The sequence below is a fragment of the Vanacampus margaritifer genome, chromosome 2 (assembly GCF_051991255.1).
Source record: "Vanacampus margaritifer isolate UIUO_Vmar chromosome 2, RoL_Vmar_1.0, whole genome shotgun sequence".
Classification (NCBI taxonomy): Eukaryota; Metazoa; Chordata; class Actinopteri; order Syngnathiformes; family Syngnathidae; genus Vanacampus; species Vanacampus margaritifer.
Genome location: NC_135433.1, coordinates 39,950,783 through 39,973,038, shown reverse-complemented (window position 1 = coordinate 39,973,038; position 22,256 = coordinate 39,950,783). Strand labels below are relative to the sequence as shown.

At 39.7% G+C, this 22,256-nt stretch overlaps 1 protein-coding gene and 2 pseudogenes across 1 annotated transcript; 2 read left to right on the top strand and 1 right to left on the bottom strand.

Moving 5' to 3' along the window:
- Positions 1-285: 285 nt before the first annotated feature.
- LOC144043015 (trace amine-associated receptor 13c-like) lies at positions 286-1,458 on the bottom strand (annotated as a pseudogene).
- A 4,559-nt stretch (positions 1,459-6,017) lies between these two features.
- On the top strand, positions 6,018-7,291 carry LOC144043014 (trace amine-associated receptor 1-like; annotated as a pseudogene).
- Positions 7,292-8,626: 1,335 nt separating this feature from the next.
- On the top strand, positions 8,627-22,004 carry LOC144043095 (uncharacterized). Its single transcript, XM_077556336.1, is given in 8 exon segments — positions 8,627-9,016; positions 10,763-11,764; positions 13,254-13,415; positions 15,757-15,851; positions 15,905-16,293; positions 16,609-17,615; positions 18,728-18,865; positions 20,863-22,004. Coding segments are annotated over 8 exon segments (3,882 nt in total). The 5' UTR covers positions 8,627-8,895; the 3' UTR covers positions 21,831-22,004.
- The last annotated feature ends 252 nt before the right edge of the window (positions 22,005-22,256 follow it).

Here is a 22,256-nt window from a genome sequence, read left to right as displayed (position 1 = left end):
ACAACATTTAAAACCTTTAATAAAAAGCAGTTAAAAAAAAAAAAACATTTAAAAAGAAAGTATTGAAACAACAAAAACACAGTGCATAAACAAGAGTTTAAAGAAAGTGATTTAAAAAATGCTTTGAATGACCTGTATGAGGAAAATGGTTAAGTGTTTAAAAAAAGGAACATCGGGGTTAAAACCTTTTCATATTCTTTAACACATTGCCACATAACACCTCAATGCTCTCAAAGTGCATTTACAGTACATGTCAGCGTTAAAAACGTGGGAGCAAATTTGCATCTAGAGTATGTTGACCCGACAGGAGCCAGGCTGCAGAATGTACAGAGGGACAATGTGCTTGAGAGCTTTTCTAAACCCGTGGGAGAACAAGACATATATCAAGGGATTCACACACGATTTGAAATCATACAAATAAAGTACGTATTTCACCAGTGAATCCACAGACCCATTCTCAGCCACCAGACTGGAGAGAAACAGGCCAGGAAGGCCAGAACGAGAACACCAAGGGTCCTGGCCGCCTTCAACTCGGACGTCTTTGCTCTGAAAGGACCAGGATGTTGTAATTTGACACATTTTTACATGAGAGTGCATGGCAACCACAAACACTCTCATGTACAGCGTGATGATGATGCTGAGAGGAAGGACAAAACCTTAATGACCATGTCTAGAATTCTTCCATAAAACTCACAACCGATGATGCACTCTCCTCGGCAGGAGTTATACATTCCAGGATGGGCCAATTGGTCCTTTAAAACAATGCCACAATGGATAATCGCAACCAACAGAGAAAAACACAAAGTTGAATTATTTTCACGGTGACTTTGACGTTATAATGCAGGGGATCACAAATAGCCACGTAACGGTCGGCCGATATCAGTACCATGTTTCCCACAGAGGTGGATGCAGAAAGGAAAGTCATGTAACTCCACACAGAACATGCAATGTCACCGAGAAACCAGTAGGATACTGTCATGTAGAGCTCACCTGGCATCCCCACCAAGCCCACCAGAAAGTTGGAGACTGCGAGGGAGAGGAGAAGGAGGTTGGTGGGGGTGTTGATTTGCCTGCACAACCAAGGGGGGAAAAAACAGTGTTAGAAGCCCTTTCCAGGCAAATGTGACAAGGCAGAATACATCATTCAACACACTAGAATATTACAACACAATCATGGTTGCTTCCTTGAAAGAAATGAGACAATAGCAAACATGAACAGCTTGAGATCAACCTTGCAAGGTCTGTCAAACACAAAGATTACAGAAAAAATAACAAGTGCCTGAAGTGGGAGATTGAAATGATGACAAGCAAGTTGAGCAGCACAGTGAGGATGCATTCGACTGGCAGCAGGACTCTGAAAAAAAAACCTTCAGAATCAGACCAATCACATGATGGCTTCCTGCAGGAGATGTTGGGCAACTGTGGTAAGCAGAGATATGTTTGATCCTCGGTGTCCATAGAGAAGCCGGAGCATTCTGTCTAAACCACTCTGTTGTCCGTCTCATTTGTGGGCACTTGTACCCAAGACAATGTGATTGGGTCAAAGTTGTCCAAATATGATGTCATGATGAGGTCCATATCCCAGTGATGTGAATACATATTCAATATTACAGACTAAAATGTTTTCATTCCCAAACTCTTATAAATGACCAAAAGCCAGATAAAATGCCCACCTAAGGTTTGGGGGGTGAATATAGACAGGGTTGCCTCCTTGGATTTGTGGGAAGAAAAAAACAAACAGACACCTGACCAAGCTTGGGCACTTCAACACAGTCAAGCCCAAAATTATTCATACCGCCAGCAAATTTTGAATATGTGGACATTTTAGCATGACAAAATCCCAAAGCATACAGCATAAGTAGTTAAGAAATGGTTCGCGGATGAAAATATTATATACATAATGGCCCAGACATTCTAGACAGACTTGAATTCAGTTAAAAATCTGTGAGTGAAGGGAACTAAAGATTAGGGTAATGACAAGAAGAGCTCATCGCTAAAGATGAATGGGCAAAAATATCAGCCGAGTCATGCAAAAAGCTGGTCAGCAACTACAGGATGCGGTTTATTTGCTGTAAGCCAATAAAGGCTTTTTTCTTGATTTTTGAGGAGAAAGGTATGAATAATTTTGGACGTGCCACTTTTTTTTCAAAAGTATATAAAAACTGAGATTTTTTCCCCCACAGTCAGAGAGAGGGGGAGACTGTAATGCAATGTATTTCCCTCATCACAAAACAAAGTGGAATATTCAGCTAGTCACACACACTGTAAACTACAAACAAAGGCATACATTCTAAAAAACAACGTGATACAAACACGACGTGGCACCGTATAACTATTCTAGAAAAACGTCACCTACAATTACGTACGTGCTCAAAGTCACAGATAAAGTTCTATAAAAAGCCACCATGTGATACAAGTGTCGATATAAATACATTTTTGTTAAAATTTTTTGTTCAAATTGAAATGTCTGAAAATCCCGCTGTTTCTCTTTGCACTCTTTCGTTGTGACTCACTTCCCTGAGAGGAGAACTGAAAATACCGTAATGATAGTACTTTTTCTGTAAGGCGCAAAAACTTAGCTTTCAGACGCCAATGTAATTTTTCAGATAGCACAAACTGTGCCAGAGTTACGGTAATCCAAAGTGCACCTACGGAACTGTGCCACCGCCGGCACCGCCGTTTCACAGTAGCACAGGGGCATTTTCAAACTACAGAATTTAGGAAATCAAATTCAATTTTGATTAGATTCTTCCTAAAATTTGGGACAAATTGTGTCCCGGGGGAGGTTTTTATTTTCCCAGGACAGCTGGTATAAAAAAAAAAGAGAACAATTCTGGGGGAAAACGGATGAGTGGCAACTCTAATTATAGAGTCTGTCCACTTGAGGGTGGTCATGCAGGTCATGCACCAGAAGAAACCCAGAGTTGGGTTTTGGGTAGTGGTTTGGCTCCGGGTTAATGTTCACAGTTTGGCTCATTCTTAAAACTGCTGGGTCAAAAATAACCCAAATTGGGTGAAATAGTTAATAACCTACCACTAGGAGGAGGGACAGAGCCAATGCTGGGTTATTTATACCCAGTTCAATGGGTTGAGAATTTGACACGTTGGGTCAAAATTTTGATCCAACAATGAGTAATAACTACCCATATTGATCAGTTCAAGCTACCAAGAATTGGGTTACCAGGCTGCTGTGGTTAGGAAAAAAAACAAGACTGATTTTATTCCACCTTTTCCTAAGAAAAGCAACTTTCCCTTTTCAGGGGTCATCACAGTAAGTTAGTGGCATGATAATGTCACTCTACAGACATGACCAATCAACCCACGCTTAATCCTACTGAGTCTGAGCAATGTGGATCTCTAATAGATGCCAACTCAAGCTGTGTAACAAAACGTTTCACCCGGGTTAGCAAGCCTGCTGGCTAGCGTGCTCGACTGTGGCTCGACCCTCTTAACCTGGGTGACCTCAGGAAGGACCACACCAAATAACCACCATAACTTCATGCTCGAGGTAGTAGGAAGGGAATACGTCACCCACAAATACTTATTAGCGCTGCTAGAGGAGCATGGGTGTAAACAATATTTAATGACATTAATGATATCATATGTCATTCGTACTATCTTATTCCAAGAAGTAATTGCAAGGTCAATTTGTCAGTCCAGTTGAAAAACAAGCTCGGAGAAACACAAACATTGCCTCATGTGTTGTTGTGTTGTTTTCACACCTCTAATTGCAAGCCGCTGTCATCATTGCACACTAATGGGCCTTGGTGTGACGCGACAACAAAAACATAAGATCATTGTAGCCTATGAGGACGTCCTCCTGGGACATACAAGGCGCTTTAGTAAACTTCAACAAAGGCAAAGATCAACAACGGATACATTTGAATAGCTTACAACATTTTTTGCCGTTCAATTATTAAACTGTCCACGAGATGTTTTCCCATCCTGAGATAGTTTTCCTTAGAAACCTCTGATCTCACAATACTTGAATCTGGTTCAATTTATTCATTTTATAGAGCCTTGCGTGATTATTAAACCCACCTGCTTGCTTACTTTATGGGGAAATCTTTTCTTTTTTTTCTTTTTTTAGCCATGATTGGAACATAATCCATAAAAATGCATCTTTGATATTTTCTTTCTAACTTCGCTGCCATGCTTCCCCTGCACAGTATATGACAAAGGCCCAGTTTAGAGTCACAGATTGTGGTTCAAATTTGGTAACAATCGGACGAAAGGAACATCTAAATGGTGAGAATGACCCAAAAGTGGCCATTTTGAATCAAGCTGCTCGACTTCCTGTGTCTTTTTGGAAATATATTCTTGAGACTTTATTGCGGGTTTATTAAAGAGAGACTCTGTTTAAATGCAGTCAATATTGTGGTTAAGGTCAAAATTCTGGTTTCTGAAACACTCGTGAAAACCAGTTTACATGCATGAGCAGATGGAGTTACTTACATATTATCTTGATCTAAACCGAGACGCACGGTATTGTATTACGCAAATAGAAGTTATTTCTGCTTTTAACTTTCTACCGTCAATAAAAGAAATGAATGGATATTCCTGTCACTCACCACACTAATAAAGTAGTTTCCTGCTCGATTTAAAAGTGTGGTTCTCTGCTGCGTTGCCATGTAGCATTTTCTCCGTCTCCAGTTAAGCTGGGTCAGCGACTGGCAATGTAAGATGGCCGCCGCACATACAAGTGGTTCTTGAAGAAAAATATTACTTGCGGATAGAGCATGCGCAGAAAAACACCCCCTAAGTTCCGATCAAAGGAGGCCCGATCGTGTTTATATGACCAAATATTCAGGTTAGAAAAGGGGTACCCCAAGGGTCTTATTTGGGTTTTTAAAAGATGTGTACCTAATTTTAAAAAACAGCTTTATGGGCAACAAGTCTCTTGACAGTGAAGTGTGACCCTTAATCCCTTAACAATCAAACTTGAAGCTCTGTCCAGTTGGACTGTTAACCCTGTAACACCCAAACCACAGGACATCCAGTGGGACTCTTGCACCCTGACCCCCAAACCAAAAACCAGGAAATCCAGTAGGACCATAATCATCTTAATTCTAATCCTTTTTAGACTCTAACCCGTCTAATCCAACCTCATGTGGCTGGATCCTTACTCCTAATGCCTGCCTTTAACCGTAACCATTAACCGTAATCGTAAACCCGAACCCTAAATGGGCCTTCTTGCGGGCTTTTGTTTGTATAACTCAACTGAATTTAAACCTTGTGTGGTGTTTGTATTTCTGTTACTCAGCCAATGTTCATGGGTCTGGTGGACCCACAAGAGTTTTGTGTTTTCAAACAACACAATCAAATCATTTTATTTTCAAACACTTTAAAGATGTTTACTTCATATCCATCACAAGTCATATGAACAGCAAACATTGTTAGCTTTTGCCCGTAACCTTTGTTAGATCACATTTATGAATTAAACTTTTCAACCTTAATCAAATATTTTCATAACTCTTCTGATGAAACATCAACTTAAAACTAGTTGAATGGTACCTTTGCCATGACCTGAGGGAGTCTGTCTCATTTTTACTGGCACTAAGCAACTTGGAGGAGGATGGTAGGAACACTGCCACACAAAAAACTCCAAATGTGCTAAATGCTTTATGGCATACGTCACTTCCCCCTTTCTCCGTTCGTTACAAAGATGGAAGTCAATTTGAATGTCGATGCACGATTACTGCTTTCCTGGAAGAAGCTGCAAAACAACTGAAAAGTTTTGTCTGAGGTGACAAAAAAGAGGAAAAAAGGAAGCTGCCCGGATAAAATGACAATCAAGGATCAACATTGGCCCGAATCTCACTCGCTGGCATGAGCTAAAAAACATTTTTAAAAGACAATGCAATGCGCTTTTCCTCATAGGGAATAGAATGTTATATTTGATATGTATTCAAATTACTATTGATAGTAGTGGCATAGTGCTATTCATGACATCATACTTGAACAACTTTGACCCAATCAGATTTGCTTGGGGGAGGTATTAGAAAGACATAAATGAGATGGACAACAGAGAGTTTTAGGCAGAAGACTGCCTGACCTCCGGTTTGGTTTCTCCATGGACATCAAGGACCAATCAGATCTCTGCTTTCCACAGCCGCCCAACATCTCCTGCAGGAAGCCCTCATCTCAAGCTGTTGCTGACATTGTCCCGTTGTCCGTCATTGCCGTCCTCACTGTGGTGCTCAACCTGCTCGTCATCATCGCAATCTCCCATTTCAGGCATGTGTTCTTTTTCTCGGTGTACCCTAACACTAACCCTGGAATTAACCCTTATGTGTTTGACCGGTTTTGCAAAGTTGATCTCAAGCTGTTAATATTGTCTCATTTCTCTCAAAGAAACCAGCTGTGTGTATTGTGACTTGATTTGAGTACTATTTTATGTAAAATGATGTTTTCTGCCTACAGATGTTGGTTTAGAAGAGTTTTTTAACAGCTTGTTGGTTCATGTGTGTGTGTGTGTAGGCAGCTCCATACTTCAACCAACCTCCTCCTCCTCTCTCTTGCTGTCGCCGACTATCTGGTGGGCTTCCAGATAGCACCGTTAGATATGTACAGGGCGACATCCTGCTGGTCTCTTGGTGATATTCTATGTTATCTGTCTACGTATACAATTTTAACAGTGACGTCCGCATCGGTGGGAAACATGGTGCTGATATCAGTTGATCGATATTTGGCTATTTGTGATCCTCTGCTTTATAACACCAAAGTCACTGTGAAAAGAGTTCGGCTTTGTATTTGTCTGTGTTGGTTTTCATCGCTTTCTTGCAGTGCCATAATTTATTATGATGAGATAATGCGTCCAAAAAAGTACAATTCCTGTGAGTGTGTTGTTAAATTGAATTTCAATACAGGAGTCGTTGATCTGGTGGTGACTTTCGCCCTTCCGCTCAGCATCATTGTCATTCTGTACACAAAAGTGTTTGTGGTTGCTGTGTCTCAGGCGCGAGCCATGCGCTCTCATGTTACGCATGGCACACTTCAACACTCTCTCCCTTTAAGAGCAAAGAAATCCGAGTTGAAGGCCGCCAGGACTCTTGGCATTCTCGTTCTCATATTCATCATTTGCTTCTGTCCATATTACTGTGTGTCTCTTGTACCTGATTCTCCACACTATGAGATGCTTTTAGTATACGCTCTGTACCTGTACTATCTCAACTCATGTCTGAACCCCTTGATATACGCCTTGTTCTACCCCTGGTTTCGAAGAGCTGTCAAGCAAGTTGTCACTCTGCGCATACTGCAGCCTGGCTCCCGAGAGTCCAACATACTGTAGAATCCATTTCAAATGTTCATCATGTGTTTTCTCTTCTGTGTATGTGACTTTTAGAAGGAAATGGCGTATAGGAGTTAACTGGAAACTGTTGTGACCACTATGATACAAGACTTTGTTTAGATGATGAAGCAGTGAAGTAACATTGCCGAGTATCACTGTGGTTTCTCTTATGCTGTCATTATATATACACTACTCACAAAAAGTTAGGGATATTTGGCTTTCGGGTGAAATTTATGGAAATTGTCAAAAGTTCATGCTACAGTGATATATCATGAAAGTAGAACATTTAAGTAGAAGCATGCACTGCTGATTTCCTTATCTCAAATAATTTATTGAAAGAAAAGTTAACAATGGTGGGTACACCACAACGAAAAATTTCTCAATAACTCGTCACGTGCCCTTGAGCATCCATTACAGCTTGTTAACGAAGTCTCATGCTGTTCGCAAATCAACTCATTGTCTGCTGAGGCATGGCATCCCACTCTTCTTGAAGGGCAGCCCTCATTGAGATCATTGAGGTTCTGGGATGCAGAGTTTCCAGCCTCTACACAGCAACTTGGCTGATCCCACAGCTTTTCAATGGGATTCAGGACTGGAGAAAGTGCAGGCCATTCCATTTGAGGAACACCAGTCTCCAACAGCCGTTCCCTGGTGATGCCACCTCCATGAGCTGGCATTGAGGAGGATAACTGTTTCTTCTGCCCTAATGATGACAGAACGTTGGAACTTTACATTTTTATTTGCCTTACCTTTCCCTGAGCATGTCACTCTCCATACCTTCTAGAAGGTGATACTCTCCCTTTCAAGTACGACGTGCATTTAGCTAAGTGTTTAATACTCTGTTACCATTTTTTTTTTCATTTTTGAAACCAAATTTCCATGCATTGGATTAAGACAATTCTGAATTATGAGCCATCAAATGTTTTTCACTCTTATTTTCACATTGACACATGTTCACATTATTTATTGACTGGATCTAAAAATATCAAAACATACATCCATTGATTTCACAAGTTGAAATCGTATTCAATTTCAATTTATTCACGTCAAAATATTACAGTTGCATATTCATCATCATAGGGGCAACCTGAACATACAATCACATGTGAGAATGAAACCCCATAATAAGTTGCTTGTTGCTACATACAGTGTGGCTCAAACTATTGGAGACAAGTCTGTGTGTTTTTACATACTTGGCAAATGGATAATAAAGATTGTGATTCTGTTGTGATGCATGAGGTTGTTAATTTGTCCTGACTGCTGGCCCTGAGTTCCTCGAAGTGGAACAGAGCGCGCTCGGGTTTTAGTTCCGAACGCACCCTAACAATTGTTTTCTTAGCTACTTCCGTGCCCTTTTTTTCTTTGCGTAACAACAGTACACACGCGCTGCTAAATATTTATTCGCGAATCAGAACTGAACGAACTGAAAGTCCAACCTTGTACGTCTGTTTCTACTTCAAAGAACTAAGACATCATTTATGAAATCCTCGCTTGTGGATAGAATTGTCTCGGTGCTGGTTGAAACTTCTCGACTTAGCTTAGCTAAGTTTGCTAGTCGCTAACATGCGCGTTTGATAGCAACTTGTTGGGTTTATCGAGTGAACATGCTTGCAAGAACCTCAGCCGAGTACGTGGACCAAGTTTGTGGAATAAAAGAGAAGAATGAGCAACAACATCAACTGCTGGACGGCTGCAAGGAGACTCGTGTTGTGCCACACAAAGCAGGTATGTAGGCTACGTCTTTTACGCTTCATGGTAAATAATAGCGTATGTGCATTCCCGTTATAATTGTATAACAGTGATGGCCATAGGAAGCCTCTACGAAGCTCAAAAGTTTTCATGAGAAAGGTTCAATTGCGGAGGTTCGTCGTGCGTGATTGCGCGCAAACGCTTCTCTTTGTAGCTCGCCTAGCCGCTTCTTTTTTCATTAATGTGAAAGAAATTATTATAATTGAAAGTAAAATATGTCTCCGTTTATTACAGGACAATTTTACACTTTGGAAAAGGGGTGTGCACAGTATATCGGTGACACCCATCCTGCACTCGTGTGGGGTAAAGGTTCATTGACCTGGTTTTGAGCTATAACGTTGATATGTACAACAGTAAGATATTTGAAAAATATGTGTATGTCAACCAGCCAACATGAAGCTATGATCTAGCACTGTTTTGGGGTAAATAGGTCACACAACCTGCAAGCTGTTAGCGAAAATGCTAATGTTTATTAAAAAAAATGAGTGGGGTGTTGAAATAAAAACAATGAAAGACATATGTCAATCAGCCAACATGGCACGATGACCCAGCACTGCGGTCAATAGGTCACATGACAGGCGGCACGGTGAATGACTGGTTAGCAAGTCCGCCTCCCAGTGCAAAGGACGTGAGATCGAGTCCAGGCTCCGGCCTTTTTGGGTGGAGTTTGCATGTTCTCGCCGTGCCTCCGTGGGTTTTCTCGGGTACTCCGTTTTCCTCCCACGTTCCAAAGACATGTATGGCAGGTTAATTGAACACTCTAAATTGTCCCGAGGTGTGATTGTAAGTGTGAATGCTTGTTCGTCTGTGTGTAACCTGCCTACTACCTGAAGCTAGCTGGCATACGCACCAGCCCCCTGCGACCCTTGTGAGGACTAAGGGGATCAGAAAATTGATGGATGGAAGGCCACATGACCAAGAACAGTGTTGTTTTTCCCCCCCAGCTAAGTACCCCCTAAATGCACAAAGTGTGAGTCAGTGAAAGAGAGAACAGAGATCTTTTTTTTCTTTTTCCCCCAACCTTTATTTAACAAGATTTAAAAAAAAAAAAACATTGAGCTCAAGATCTCTTTTTCAAGGGTGACCTGGCCAAGAGAGCTTTACCACGATCGCAAAAGAGGACACTTAATGGTGATAATACATTTTCCGTGCACAAATCTTCATTTGTAATCAAGTAGATTTTTTTTGGGCTGCTCTCAAAATAAATCATTAACGTAATTGACAGGTGATGCTAGGTGGCAAATGGCAGCTTGGGTCGAACCATTTAGGTTAAAGGATTTTTTGCATAAATGTGAATTTTTAAATGTTTTAAAAATCTGACCAAGAAGCTAGTGAGCAAAAATGCTTTTATAGTAAAAAAATAAGAGGTGTATGTCAACCAAATTGTGGAAATCTCTGGCGTGACACCAATTCGACACATATCTCGATACACAGGTTGTGATTTGATTTGAAAAACGATGTGTTTTTTCGGAGAACGGTTTGATACGATTCAATTAAGTTTGGAAGTGATATTCAAAACAATGTAATAGTTGACATTTGTTGCTGTAGACGTCAATCATAAAACACCCAAAATTTGATTCTTGCGGCATTTTCAAAATTGCGAATAACTTGTGTTTAATCTCGTTAGTCAAGGCACCACGGAAGAAACGGTAATACACAATGTCAAAGTCACAGTATGAAATCAGACTTAACCAAACTAAATCCGTTTGTCTTGTCCTGCAGATATTGGTGAAAAATATCTCAGTCCTTGGCAGCAGGAGGCAGATTTCCCTCAAATTAAAAAGGAGGAGGAGGAAGAGCCCTTCCCCCCCAAAAAAATGGAAAATGAAAATATCAACAAGTCATTATTGACCTTTGTCACTTTCAAGAGTGAAGATGGTGAAAAGGGTGAGAGTGAAGAGAACGAAGGGGCGGAGCCTCCAGGCAGCAGATCAAGTCAACACTTGACAACAGAAGTTGATGCAGACGTCTGTGGACCATCACAAGCGCATCATGACGACACGTTAGACTTTACAGACACTGACGATGATAATGATAGTGACAATGAACGTGTAGGCTTTGAATGTTATCAGTGTGGGGGAAAATTCAAAACAAAGTGGTATTTTAAGATTCATATGAGAATACACACTGGAGAAAAACCTTTCATCTGCTCAATTTGTGGTAAAACATTCTCCACAAAGGCACATTTAAAAAATCACGCAAGAACACACACTGGAGAAAAGCCTTTTGTTTGCTCAGTTTGTGGTAAAACATTCTCCACAAAGGCACATTTAAACAATCACTCAATAACACACACTGGAGAAAAACCCTTTGTCTGCTCAGTTTGTGGTGAAAGATTTGCTTTTAAAGCCATTTTAGTAAGTCACGCAAGAATACACACCGGAGAGAAACCCTTTTCCTGCTCAGATTGTGGCAAACGCTTTTCTCAAAGCGCAACTTTACGAAATCACAAAAAAACCCACACTGGAGAAAGATGTTATGCCTGCTTCATTTGTGGTAAAAAATTTAATACTAAGTCAGATTTAACAAGACACTCAACTACACACAGTGGAGAAAAACCTTTCGCCTGCTCTGTTTGTGGCCAAAGATTCTCTCAAAGCGGTAATTTGAAAACGCACAAAAGAACACACACTGGAGAGAAACCTTTTTCCTGCACAGTTTGTGCTAAAACATTCTCTACTAAACAGCAGGTTCATAAACACAAGTGCTCTGGTCAGATTAAAAGTGGCCGTTGAGGCTTTTAAAAAAATGTCAAGAAACGGACACTTAGTGGTCAGATGCAAAAGTCTGAATTGTGCATAAAATACAAATTAGAATTTTAGGATGATTTTTAGATGCTAAGTCAATTTTTGGTGACAGAAGGACCATTATGTGATGTGATATGATTTCAAACATGCAATCAGATCAAGTACAGTGTTGTGTCGTTATAACGCGGTTCACTTTTCGCGGCCTCGCTGTACCGCAGATTTTTGTGTGTGCAATTTTGCATGCATTTTTTTTTTTACAGTGATGTACCTATTGTATCAAATTTATGAAGGTTTGAACATTGAGAATGCTTACACAAGAGAGAAATGTGATAAAATGTAAATGCCTCGATGAGAAAAGTGTATAAACTGTGGTTAGGGGTTTTACAGCCTTAAAACATAATAAATGTAAAACATAAAGCTACTTAGCGGATTTCATTTATTGGGGGTATTTTTTGGAACTTAACCCCGGAAGAAAATGATGGAACACTTTAATTATTTCGTCTTTTTGCCTGTAACAATTTTTGTAAACAACATTAAAAGCACAAGTGCAGTCACTGTAAAAGACTACTGCTTCATATAAGCGATTTGCAGATGGACCAGCTTTCTTGAGAAACATGTTTTAGTTTGGAATCAGGTAGGTTGTAGTTAACGAAAACAAAAATTGCATTGTTGCTGATGATATACAATTAAAACAAATATGCTGTTTAAAAAACAGACTAACTGAAACTAAATTTTGTGTTTACAAAACTAATAGCAGAAATTTCCTTCGTTTTCATCTTTGTCCTCTTAAAATTGGGGATAGATTGGACAGTCTTTGACATTATCATAAATCATTAGCTTCCAGGGTTCATTTTATGTATTTATTTCAGTATTCAATTGTAATGTATTCTCGTCAAAATATTACAGTTGCTTATTCATCATCATGAGGGCAACCTGAACATATCACATGTGAGAGTGACACCACACGAGAAGTTGCTTGTTGCTACATACAGTGTGGCGCAAACTATTGGAGACAATTCTGTGTGTTTTACATACTTGACAGATTCTGGTTCTGATTCTATTCACACATCTGATGTATGAGTTTGTGAAACTGCCGTCAGGGGTCTTGCTCATACTTGCTTGTAGTTTCCATTTGTCATGTCTGACGTGCTGGGCTCTGCGTTACTCGAAGTGGAACAGAGAGCGCTCGGGTTTTACTTCCGAACACACCCTACCAATTGTTTTCTTAGCTAATTCCGTGCCCTTTTTTTCTGCATAACAACAGTACACACGCGCTGTTAAATATTTCTTCGGGAATCAGTACTGAACGAACTGAATGCTCAATCTAGTACGTCTGTTTCTACTTCAAAGAACTAAGACATAATTTATGAACTCGTCGCCTGTGGATAAAATTGTCTCGGTGCTGGTTGAAACTTCTCGACTTAGCTTAGCTAAGTTCGCTAGCCGCTAACATGCGCGTTTGATAGCAACTTATCAGATAGCAACTTGTTGGGTTTATCGAGTGAACATGCTTGCAAGAACCACAGCCGAGTACGTGGACCAAGTTTGTGGAATAAAAGAGGAGAACGAGCAACAACTTCAACTGCTGGACGGCTGCAAGGAGACTCGTGTTGTGCCACACAAAGCAGGTATGTAGGCTACGTCTTTTACGCTTCATGGTAAATAATAGCGTATATGCATTCCCGTTATAATTGTATAACATTGATGGCCATAGGAAGCCTTTACGAAGCTCAAAAGTTTTCATTAGAAAGGTTCAATTGCGGAGGTTCGTCGTAAGTGATTGCGCGCAAACGCTTCTCTTTGTAGCTTGCCTAGCCGCTTTTCCTTTCATTAATGTGAAATAAGTTATTATAATTGAAAGTAAAATATGTCTCAGTTTATTACAGGACCATTTTACACTTTGGCTAAGAGGCGTGTACAGTATATCGGGCTATGTAACGTCGAGCTGTACGATATTAAGTTGTTTGAAAATGAAGAAACAGTTCAAATGTGGAAAAAAGAGGCGTATGTCAACCAGCCAACATAGCAATATGATCCAGCACTGATGTGGGGTCAATAGGTCACATGACCTAGAACAGAGGTTCTCAGCCTTTTTTCATTGATGTACCCGCTAAGAAATCGTTTTTCAGCTAACTACTCCCTAAAAGCACAAATCATTTTTGGTTGGAGAGAGAGAGAGAGAAACAGAGAACAGTGTGCTTTGCCATCATTGACTACGTTTACATGCAGTCAATATTCGGGTTAAGGTCAGAATTCCGGTTTCTGTAACAATCAAGGTAACAAGTTTACATGCGTGGCGGAAAGAATTACTCCCGTTTACATGCTCTATGTGTTCGATTGGAATAACCCATTTGGACCGCGACGCGCGGACAACGTAATTACGTAAATAACGTAATTTCCGCTTTTAACTTCCTGTGGTTCTTTGCTGCAAGCGTCATGTTTGTTGACAACGGCCCGAGTATTTCCGGTGGGTTACACGAAAGAAGCACGGACTCATATACTTGTATTTACTGTATGTGTATATAGGCACAAACTGCACAATAGGTCAAGTAAGGCAGGATCAGCGCACAATAAATTATTTGAAGGGCCCTCTGATTTAACATATTTTGAGCTCTAAATAGAAAATATATACTTCTAGCTAGTTTTTGTTGTTGTTGATTTATATGAATATTCCATGTTAACAAATCATCAATTATTATTCCCAATATCTTGTGTTCTCTAACACGTTCAATATTCACATTGCTGACTTGAATGATTATAGTTTCTTTAAGTCAATTTTATTTTATTTTTTTAACTAAATAACATAAATTTAGTCTTGATTCAGTGACAGTTTGTTTGCATCAAACCATTGTTGCAGATTGTACAATTCTTCGTTTACACTTTGGGCCAGCTTTTTTAAATCCTCACCTGCACAGAAAACATTTGTATCATCAGCAAAGAGTACCATTTTTAAAACACTAGAGAACTTGCATATGTCATTTATGTATAGTATAAACAATTTAGGACCCAAAACTGAGCCCTGGGGTACACCAAATGTGACTCTGAGTCTATTTGACATGCTCCCTCCGATTGTCACATATTGATATACAGTATTTTAGATAAATAGCTTTGTATCCAGTCTAAAGTTACACCTCTAATTCGGATTCTCTCTCATTTTTAAAATAATTTTTCATGATTTACTGTATCAAATGCTTTTTTTGGATCAAGGAAAATTCCAATAGAGTATAGTTTTTGATCAATCACATCGGTAATGATTTCCATGGATTCGGTCAAAGCTTGTCCAGTGAAATGATTTTCCCTAAAACCATACTGACTATCGTTTAATAATTTGTGCTTTGTTATAAATTTATCAAGCCTATCATTAAAAAGTTTTTCCAAGAATTTTTGACAATTGTGGACTATAAACGATATCTGCTATGTCTCCAAAATACTTAAAGTGTCCATAAAAAAAATCAAAACAACAACAAATATTAAGCAAAGGTGTGTGTACAATTATAGGTGTAAATTTGTGAAATAATTTTGGAAGTGACCTGAAAAGGTGTGAAGCACTGGTTTTGTTTAAATAAAAGGATGCATAAAAACAAAGTACAACAACAATATTTAAATCAGGTATAAGTCAGTACAAATGTAGAAAATAGAATGCAATAAAAAAATGTAGGTGATGTGTAAGCCTTTGTGCTGATTTATATATCTGTAAAAATGTTAGCTTATCAACTAAATGCACAATGCTGTTGGCAAATCTATGCACGTATAAGTGCAGTTGTTTATGTGTAAGTGGGTAGTACTCAATACGTTTTTTACTTCTTCCTACTCCCTTTTGAACATGTAAGCTGTGCTTCATGATAACCATGTATTGTATGTAAAAAAATGACTTTTCTTTTAAATCTTTTTATTTTAATTACAGTATTTCTGTTGCTGGTTTATATGTTCAACAAACAAACTAAATGTGTTTGTCTTCCTGTCCTGCAGACGTCGGTGAAAAATATCTCCGTCCTTGGCAGCAGGAGGCAGATTTCCCTCAAATTAAAGAGGAGGAGGAAGAAGAACCCTTTCCCATCGAAAAAGTGAAGGAGGAGAATATCAGTGAGTCATTATTGACCATTGTCTTGAGAGAAAGATTGAAGATGATGACAAGGGTGAGAGTGACGAGAACGGAGGGGCGGAGCCTCCAGGTGACAGCTCAACTCAATACTTGAGCACAGAAGGTGATGACTTGTCAGACCCTACTGACACTGATGAAGATGATGGTGGTGGTGACAAGAAGGACCATGATAATTATGATGATGATGAAGAGGACGACGATGATGATGAACGTGAAGGCTTTGAATTTTCTCAGTGTGGGAAAAGATTCAAATCAAAGTAGTATTTGAACACTCACATGAGAATACACATTGGGGAAAAACCTTTCGCCTGCTCAGTCTGTGGTGAAACATTCCATGCAAAGACACATTTCAAAAATCACACAAGACGACACACTGGAGAAAAGCCTTTCATCTGCAGTTTGTGGTGAAAGATTCGCTTTAAATTCAATTCTAATAAGTCACGCAAGGACACACACCGGGGAGAAACCTTTTTCCTGCTCAGACTGTGGAAAAATCTTTACCATAAATGGAAGTTTATGAAAAAACTGAACGCTTGCGGAAACCTTCCGCACCGCCGCAGCGCCCCATCCCTTCCGCACCGTATACGCACCGTACTGCAGCTGGTGTGAATTGACACGCAGACTCGAATGCTTTCTATTCCTCGCGTCCGTTCCGCAGTCAGTGTAAATTAGGGCGTCACAGTATGAAATCTGACTGAACCAAACTAAATGCGTTTGTCTTGTCCTGCAGATGTCGGTGAAAAATATCTCAGTCCTTGGCAGCAGGAGGCAGATTTTCCTCAAATTAAAAAGGAGGAGGCGGAAGAGCCCTTTCCTATCAAAAATGTCGAGGAGGAGAATATCAACAAGTCATTGCTGACATTTGTCACTTTCAAGAGAGAAGATGATGACAAGGGTGAGAGTAAAGAGAACGGAGGGGCGGAGGTTCCCGGCGGCAGCTCAAGTCAACACTTGACAACAGAAGGTGATGCAGACCTCTGTGGACCATCGCAAGAGCATCATGACGACACGTCAGACTTTACAGACGATGATTATGATAGCAACAATGAACGTGTAGGCTTTGAATGTTATCAGTGTGGGGGAAAATTCAAAACAAAGTGGTATTTGAACATTCATAGGAGAATACACACTGGAGAAAAACCTTTCATCTGCTCAGTTTGTGGTAAAACATTCAGTGCAAAGACAACTTTAAAAAATCACGCAAAAACACACACTGGAGAAAAACCTTTCAGCTGCTCAGTTTGTGGTAAAACATTCTCCAGAAAGTCACATTTAAAAAGTCATACAATAACACACACTGGAGAAAAGCCTTTTGTCTGCACAGTTTGTGGTGAAAATTTTGCTTTCAAGGCCATTTTAGTAAGTCACGCAAGAACACACACCGGAGAGAAACCGTTTTCCTGCTCAGATTGTGGCCAAAGTTTTTCTCAAACCTCAACGTTACAAAATCACAAAAAAACCCACACTGGAGAAAAACGTTATGCCTGCTTCATTTGTGGTAAAAAATTCAATGTAAAGGCAAGTTTAAAAAGACACGCAACTACACACAGTGGAGAAAAAGCTTTTGCTTGCACTGTTTGTGGCCAAAGATTCTCTCAAAGCGGTAATTTGAAAACGCACAAAAGAACACACACTGGAGAGAAACCTTTTTCCTGCACAGTTTGTGCTAAAACATTCTCAAGTAAACAGCAAGTTCAGAAACACAAGTGCTCTGGTCAAATTAATAGTGATCATTGAAGCTTTTAAAAAAAAATAAAAATAAATAAATCAAGAAACTGGCACTTTGTGGTCAGATGAATTCTGAATTGTGCATAAAATACCTAATTAAATTGTAGGATGATTTTTAGATACCAAGTCAATTTTATCAGCAAGGCAAGTTTATTTGTAGGCCTATAGCACATTTCATACACTCGGCAACTCAATGTGCTTTACACAAGGAAACAACCTATAAGCCTATGAACCTATAAGCATCAACAAACACAGAATTTAACAGCGACAGAAAAATAACAATTTTATTGTAGTGATGTAAAAAAAATAATAAAGTAAAATGTAAAGTATTTTGTCTCTTTGGCTGTTTTTGCTGATGATATAAAATAAAAACACATGCTGTTTAAAAAAAACTAAGACTAATTGAAACTACATCTTGGGTTTACAAAACTAATAGCAGAAATGTCCTTCGTTTTCGTCTTTGTTCGCTTAAAACTGGGGATGGATTGGGTAGTCTGTCAATATCGTAATCATGAGCTTTCGGGGTTCAATTTAAATACATATATTTTGGTTTTCAATTTATTCACATGTCAAAATATTACAGTTGCTTTTTTATCATGAGGGCAACATGAACATACATGTGGAAGAGACACCGCATAGAAGCTACTTAACAGTTGCTTGTCGTTACTTGGCTAATAAAGATTCTAATTCTGTTTCTATTCACGGTGCACGTGTGATGAATGAGGTTGTTCATCTGCTGTCAGCCATTTTGCTCGTACTTGCTTGTAATGAGTTCCTCGAAGTGGAGCAGAGCGCGCTCGAAGGTTAATTCCGAACGCACCCCACCAGTTGTTTTCGTATCTATTTCCGTTATACCCTTTTATTTGCATAACCACAGTCCAAACGCGCCGCTAAATATTTCTTCGCGAATCAATACTAAACTGTCTGAATGCCCAACCTAGTACGTCTGTTTCTACTTCAAAAGACTAAGACATCATTTGTGAAATCCTCGCTTGTGGATATAATTGTCTCGGTGCTTGTTGAAACTTTTCGTTTTATCTTATTTTAGCTACATTCGCTAGCAGCTAACAGAGGCGTGTTTGTTAGCAACATATCAGATAGCAACTTGATGATTTTATCGTCTGAAAATGTTTGCAAGAACGACAGCCGAGTACGTGGGGGAGGTTTGCGGAAGGAAAGAGGAAAGCGAGCATCAACAACTGCTGACCGCTGTTTGCAAGGAGCCTCGTGTTGAGCCACACAAAGCAGGTATGGAGCCTACACCTTTTTAGCTTTATAGTAAGTGGAGTATGCATTCCGTCATTAATAAATAACAAACAGTGATGGTCATATAAAGGTACGGAACCCCTCTGGTGCCAGGGTATGATTTTTTATTTATTTTTTGCTAATCTACCCCGGTTTAGTAATCTATACCCCATCCCAGTGCCACAGTTTAGCACATCAGTAAGAAACGAAGAAGAAAACACGGATATAACAGATCCGAGTTTGATTTATTTGAAAACTGGGGTAATGTTGAGTGTGAAACAGGCGAGAAACTCTATGCCATTTTCATTTTGTGAAAATGAGAACAAGTTAAAATCAGGTTTTTTGTTTTTGTTTTTAACTGTTGGCAACGAAGAAACTAGCGTCTCCACCCATGCAAAGCTTTAGAAACATTGCCATCTTCAGGACAGAAAATGCAATGGCTGTTAAGGTTTTACATTTTCGGCTAATAGACGGGAGCGCAACGGTAGAGCCAACTTCAGCATCGCTGCTCATTTGAGTTATCCATCGTTTATAGAATATATAACTAATCTATCAACCAACAATAATCATCCTGCTCTCGTGTGGGGTAAAAGTTCAATGACCTAGATTTGAGTTATAACGTCGATATGTACAATACAGACGCTCCCCAACTTACGAACGAGTTACGTTCCGAGCGATCGTTCGTAAGGTGAATTTGTTCGTAAATTGCTTCAGTGCTATATTTTGTATTATAATTTATGTTTAAAGAGAATACGTACAGTACTGTACTACGTATGTTAGAGAGAGAGAGCGAGAGACACACACAGTATGTACATGTACGTAATAAGATGAATAAAATGAAGTTTAACTTACTTTTGGAAGATGTACTCTACTTTTAAAAAAAAATCAATTCGGCAATATATCGCGATATTCCAGTGCGCAATTCTCAAATCGATTCAATATACACATATCTAGTGTTTCAATTTCTTTAATTAGGGGAGTTTGATTTCAATTACAAATATAATTTGAGTTTAATCTGGTTAGTCAAGGCACCACTGAAGAAACACAATGCCAAATTCACATCCAATTCACACCGACTGCGGAACCGACGCGGTGCGTGAGCTGTCCGTGTCCGGAAATCTGCACCCGCCAGACCACAAGATCACGGAGGTTTACGCTGGAGAGTTGTGTTCATGCCATAACAACCGAGGTGGGCATCGAGGGCCGGAGTCCTGCAGGTTTTGCATGTTGCCCTTCTCCAACACAGCTGATATATGATCAGCTCATCAGCAAGATCCGCATAATCCTGATAACGATCCTACTGGATGGAATCAGCTTCTGTTGGAAGTGAGAAACCTCCAAAACCTGCAGGACTCCGGCCCTCGAGGACCGAGATTGCCCACCTCTGTTGTATATAAAGTCCTATTGGTAAACAATAGCCACACTTGCCTGTTGTCACATCGATATGCTTTTGGACATTATTTCTGGGACTTCTACCATGGGTAAGTACGTTTTGTGTTTAAATAGTGTAATTTTATCATGTTTCATTTATTGTGAGCTCGTTTTTTTGTCTTAAATGTCCAACTCATGACATGCTTTGTAGTTAGCTAGCTTCCCTCGTCCAAAAATGAGTTTGCAAACGGTTTTATTTTGAAATAACTACCTTGATGCCGACGCTTGACTTCCTGTCTGGCTCGCGTAATTTCTTCAGCTTCATGAAAATCCGCATGCAGCGTCCGGGAAAAAAAATTGAACGCTTGCGGAAACCTTCCGCAGCGTCGCATCCCTTCCGCACCGCACCGCACACGCACACGCACACGCACACGCACACGCACACGCACACGCACACGCACACGCACCGCACTGCAGCTGGTGTGAATTGACACGCAGACTCGAATGCTTTCTATTCCTCGCGGCGGCCGTACGGAAAACGCACCGCGTCCGCAGTCAGTGTGAATTAGGCGTCACAGTATGAAATCAGACTGAACCAAACTAAATGCGTTTGTCTTCTTGTCCTGCAGATGTCGGTGAAAAATATCTCAGTCCTTGGAAGCAGGAGGCAGATTTCCCTCAAATTAAAAAGGAGGAGGAAGAGCCCTTTCCCATCAAAAAAGTGCAAGAGGAGAATATCAACAAGTCATTATTGACATTTGTCACTTTCAAGAGTGAAGATGATGAAAAGGGTGAGAGTGAAGAGAACGGAGGGGCGGAGCCTCCTGGCGGCAGCTCAAGTCAACACTTGACAACAGAAGTTGATGCAGACCTCTGTGGACCATCACATGATGATGATAGCGATGATGAACGCGTAGGCTTTGAATGTTATCAGTGTGGGGGGAAATTCAAAACAAAGTGGTATTTTAAGATTCATATGAGAATACACACTGGAGAAAAACCTTTCATCTGCTCAGTTTGTGGTAAAACATTTTCCACAAAGTCACATTTAAACAATCACGCAAGAACACACACTGGAGAAAAACCTTTCATCTGCTCAGTTTGTGGTAAAAGATTCTCCACAAAGGCACATTTAAACAATCACACAATTACACACACTGGAGAAAAGCCTTTTGTCTGCTCAGTTTGTGGTAAAAGATTTGCTTTGAAGGCAATTTTAGTAGATCACGCAAGAACACACACCGGAGAAAAACCTTTTTCCTGCTCAGACTGTGGAAAAAGCTTTGCCATAAATGGAAGTTTACAAAGGCACAAACAAATACATACAGGAGAAAAACCTCATGCCTGCGCAATTTGTGGTAAAAGATTTTATATAAAGTCACATTTAACAAGACACGCAACTACACACAGTGGAGAAAAACCTTTTGCCTGCTCTGTTTGTGGTCAAAGTTTCTCTCAAAGCGGCAATTTGAAAATGCACAAAAGAACACACACTGGAGAGAAACCTTTTTCCTGCACAATTTGTGCTAAAACATTCTCGAGTAAACAGCAGGTTCAGAAACACAAGTGCTCTGGTCGGAGTAGAAATGGTCGTTGAAGCTTTTTTTTTTATCTCAAAAAACTGACACTGTGGTCAAATGTAACATTCTGAATTTTGCATAAAATACCAAATTAAATTTTAGGATAATTTTCTTAATGTGACAGAAGAACTATTTTGTTGTCGTGATACCCCCCTCCCCTCTCCCATGTCAATAAAGTAAAATGTAAAGTATTTTGTCTCTTTTGATGTAACAATTTCTGTAAACAACTTTAAAAGCACAAGCGCACTCCCTGTAAAAACTCCTGCGTCACAAAAGTCATTTGCAGATGGGCCGGCTTTTTTGGGGTGAACTAAGTAGAAACACGTTTTAGTTTGGGAAAAGGTTATGATTAACTCAAATTGAAGGGGAAAAAACAGTTTAGCTGATTATATTTATTTAAAAAATGCTGTTTAAAAAACAAAGACTAACTGAAACTACATCCT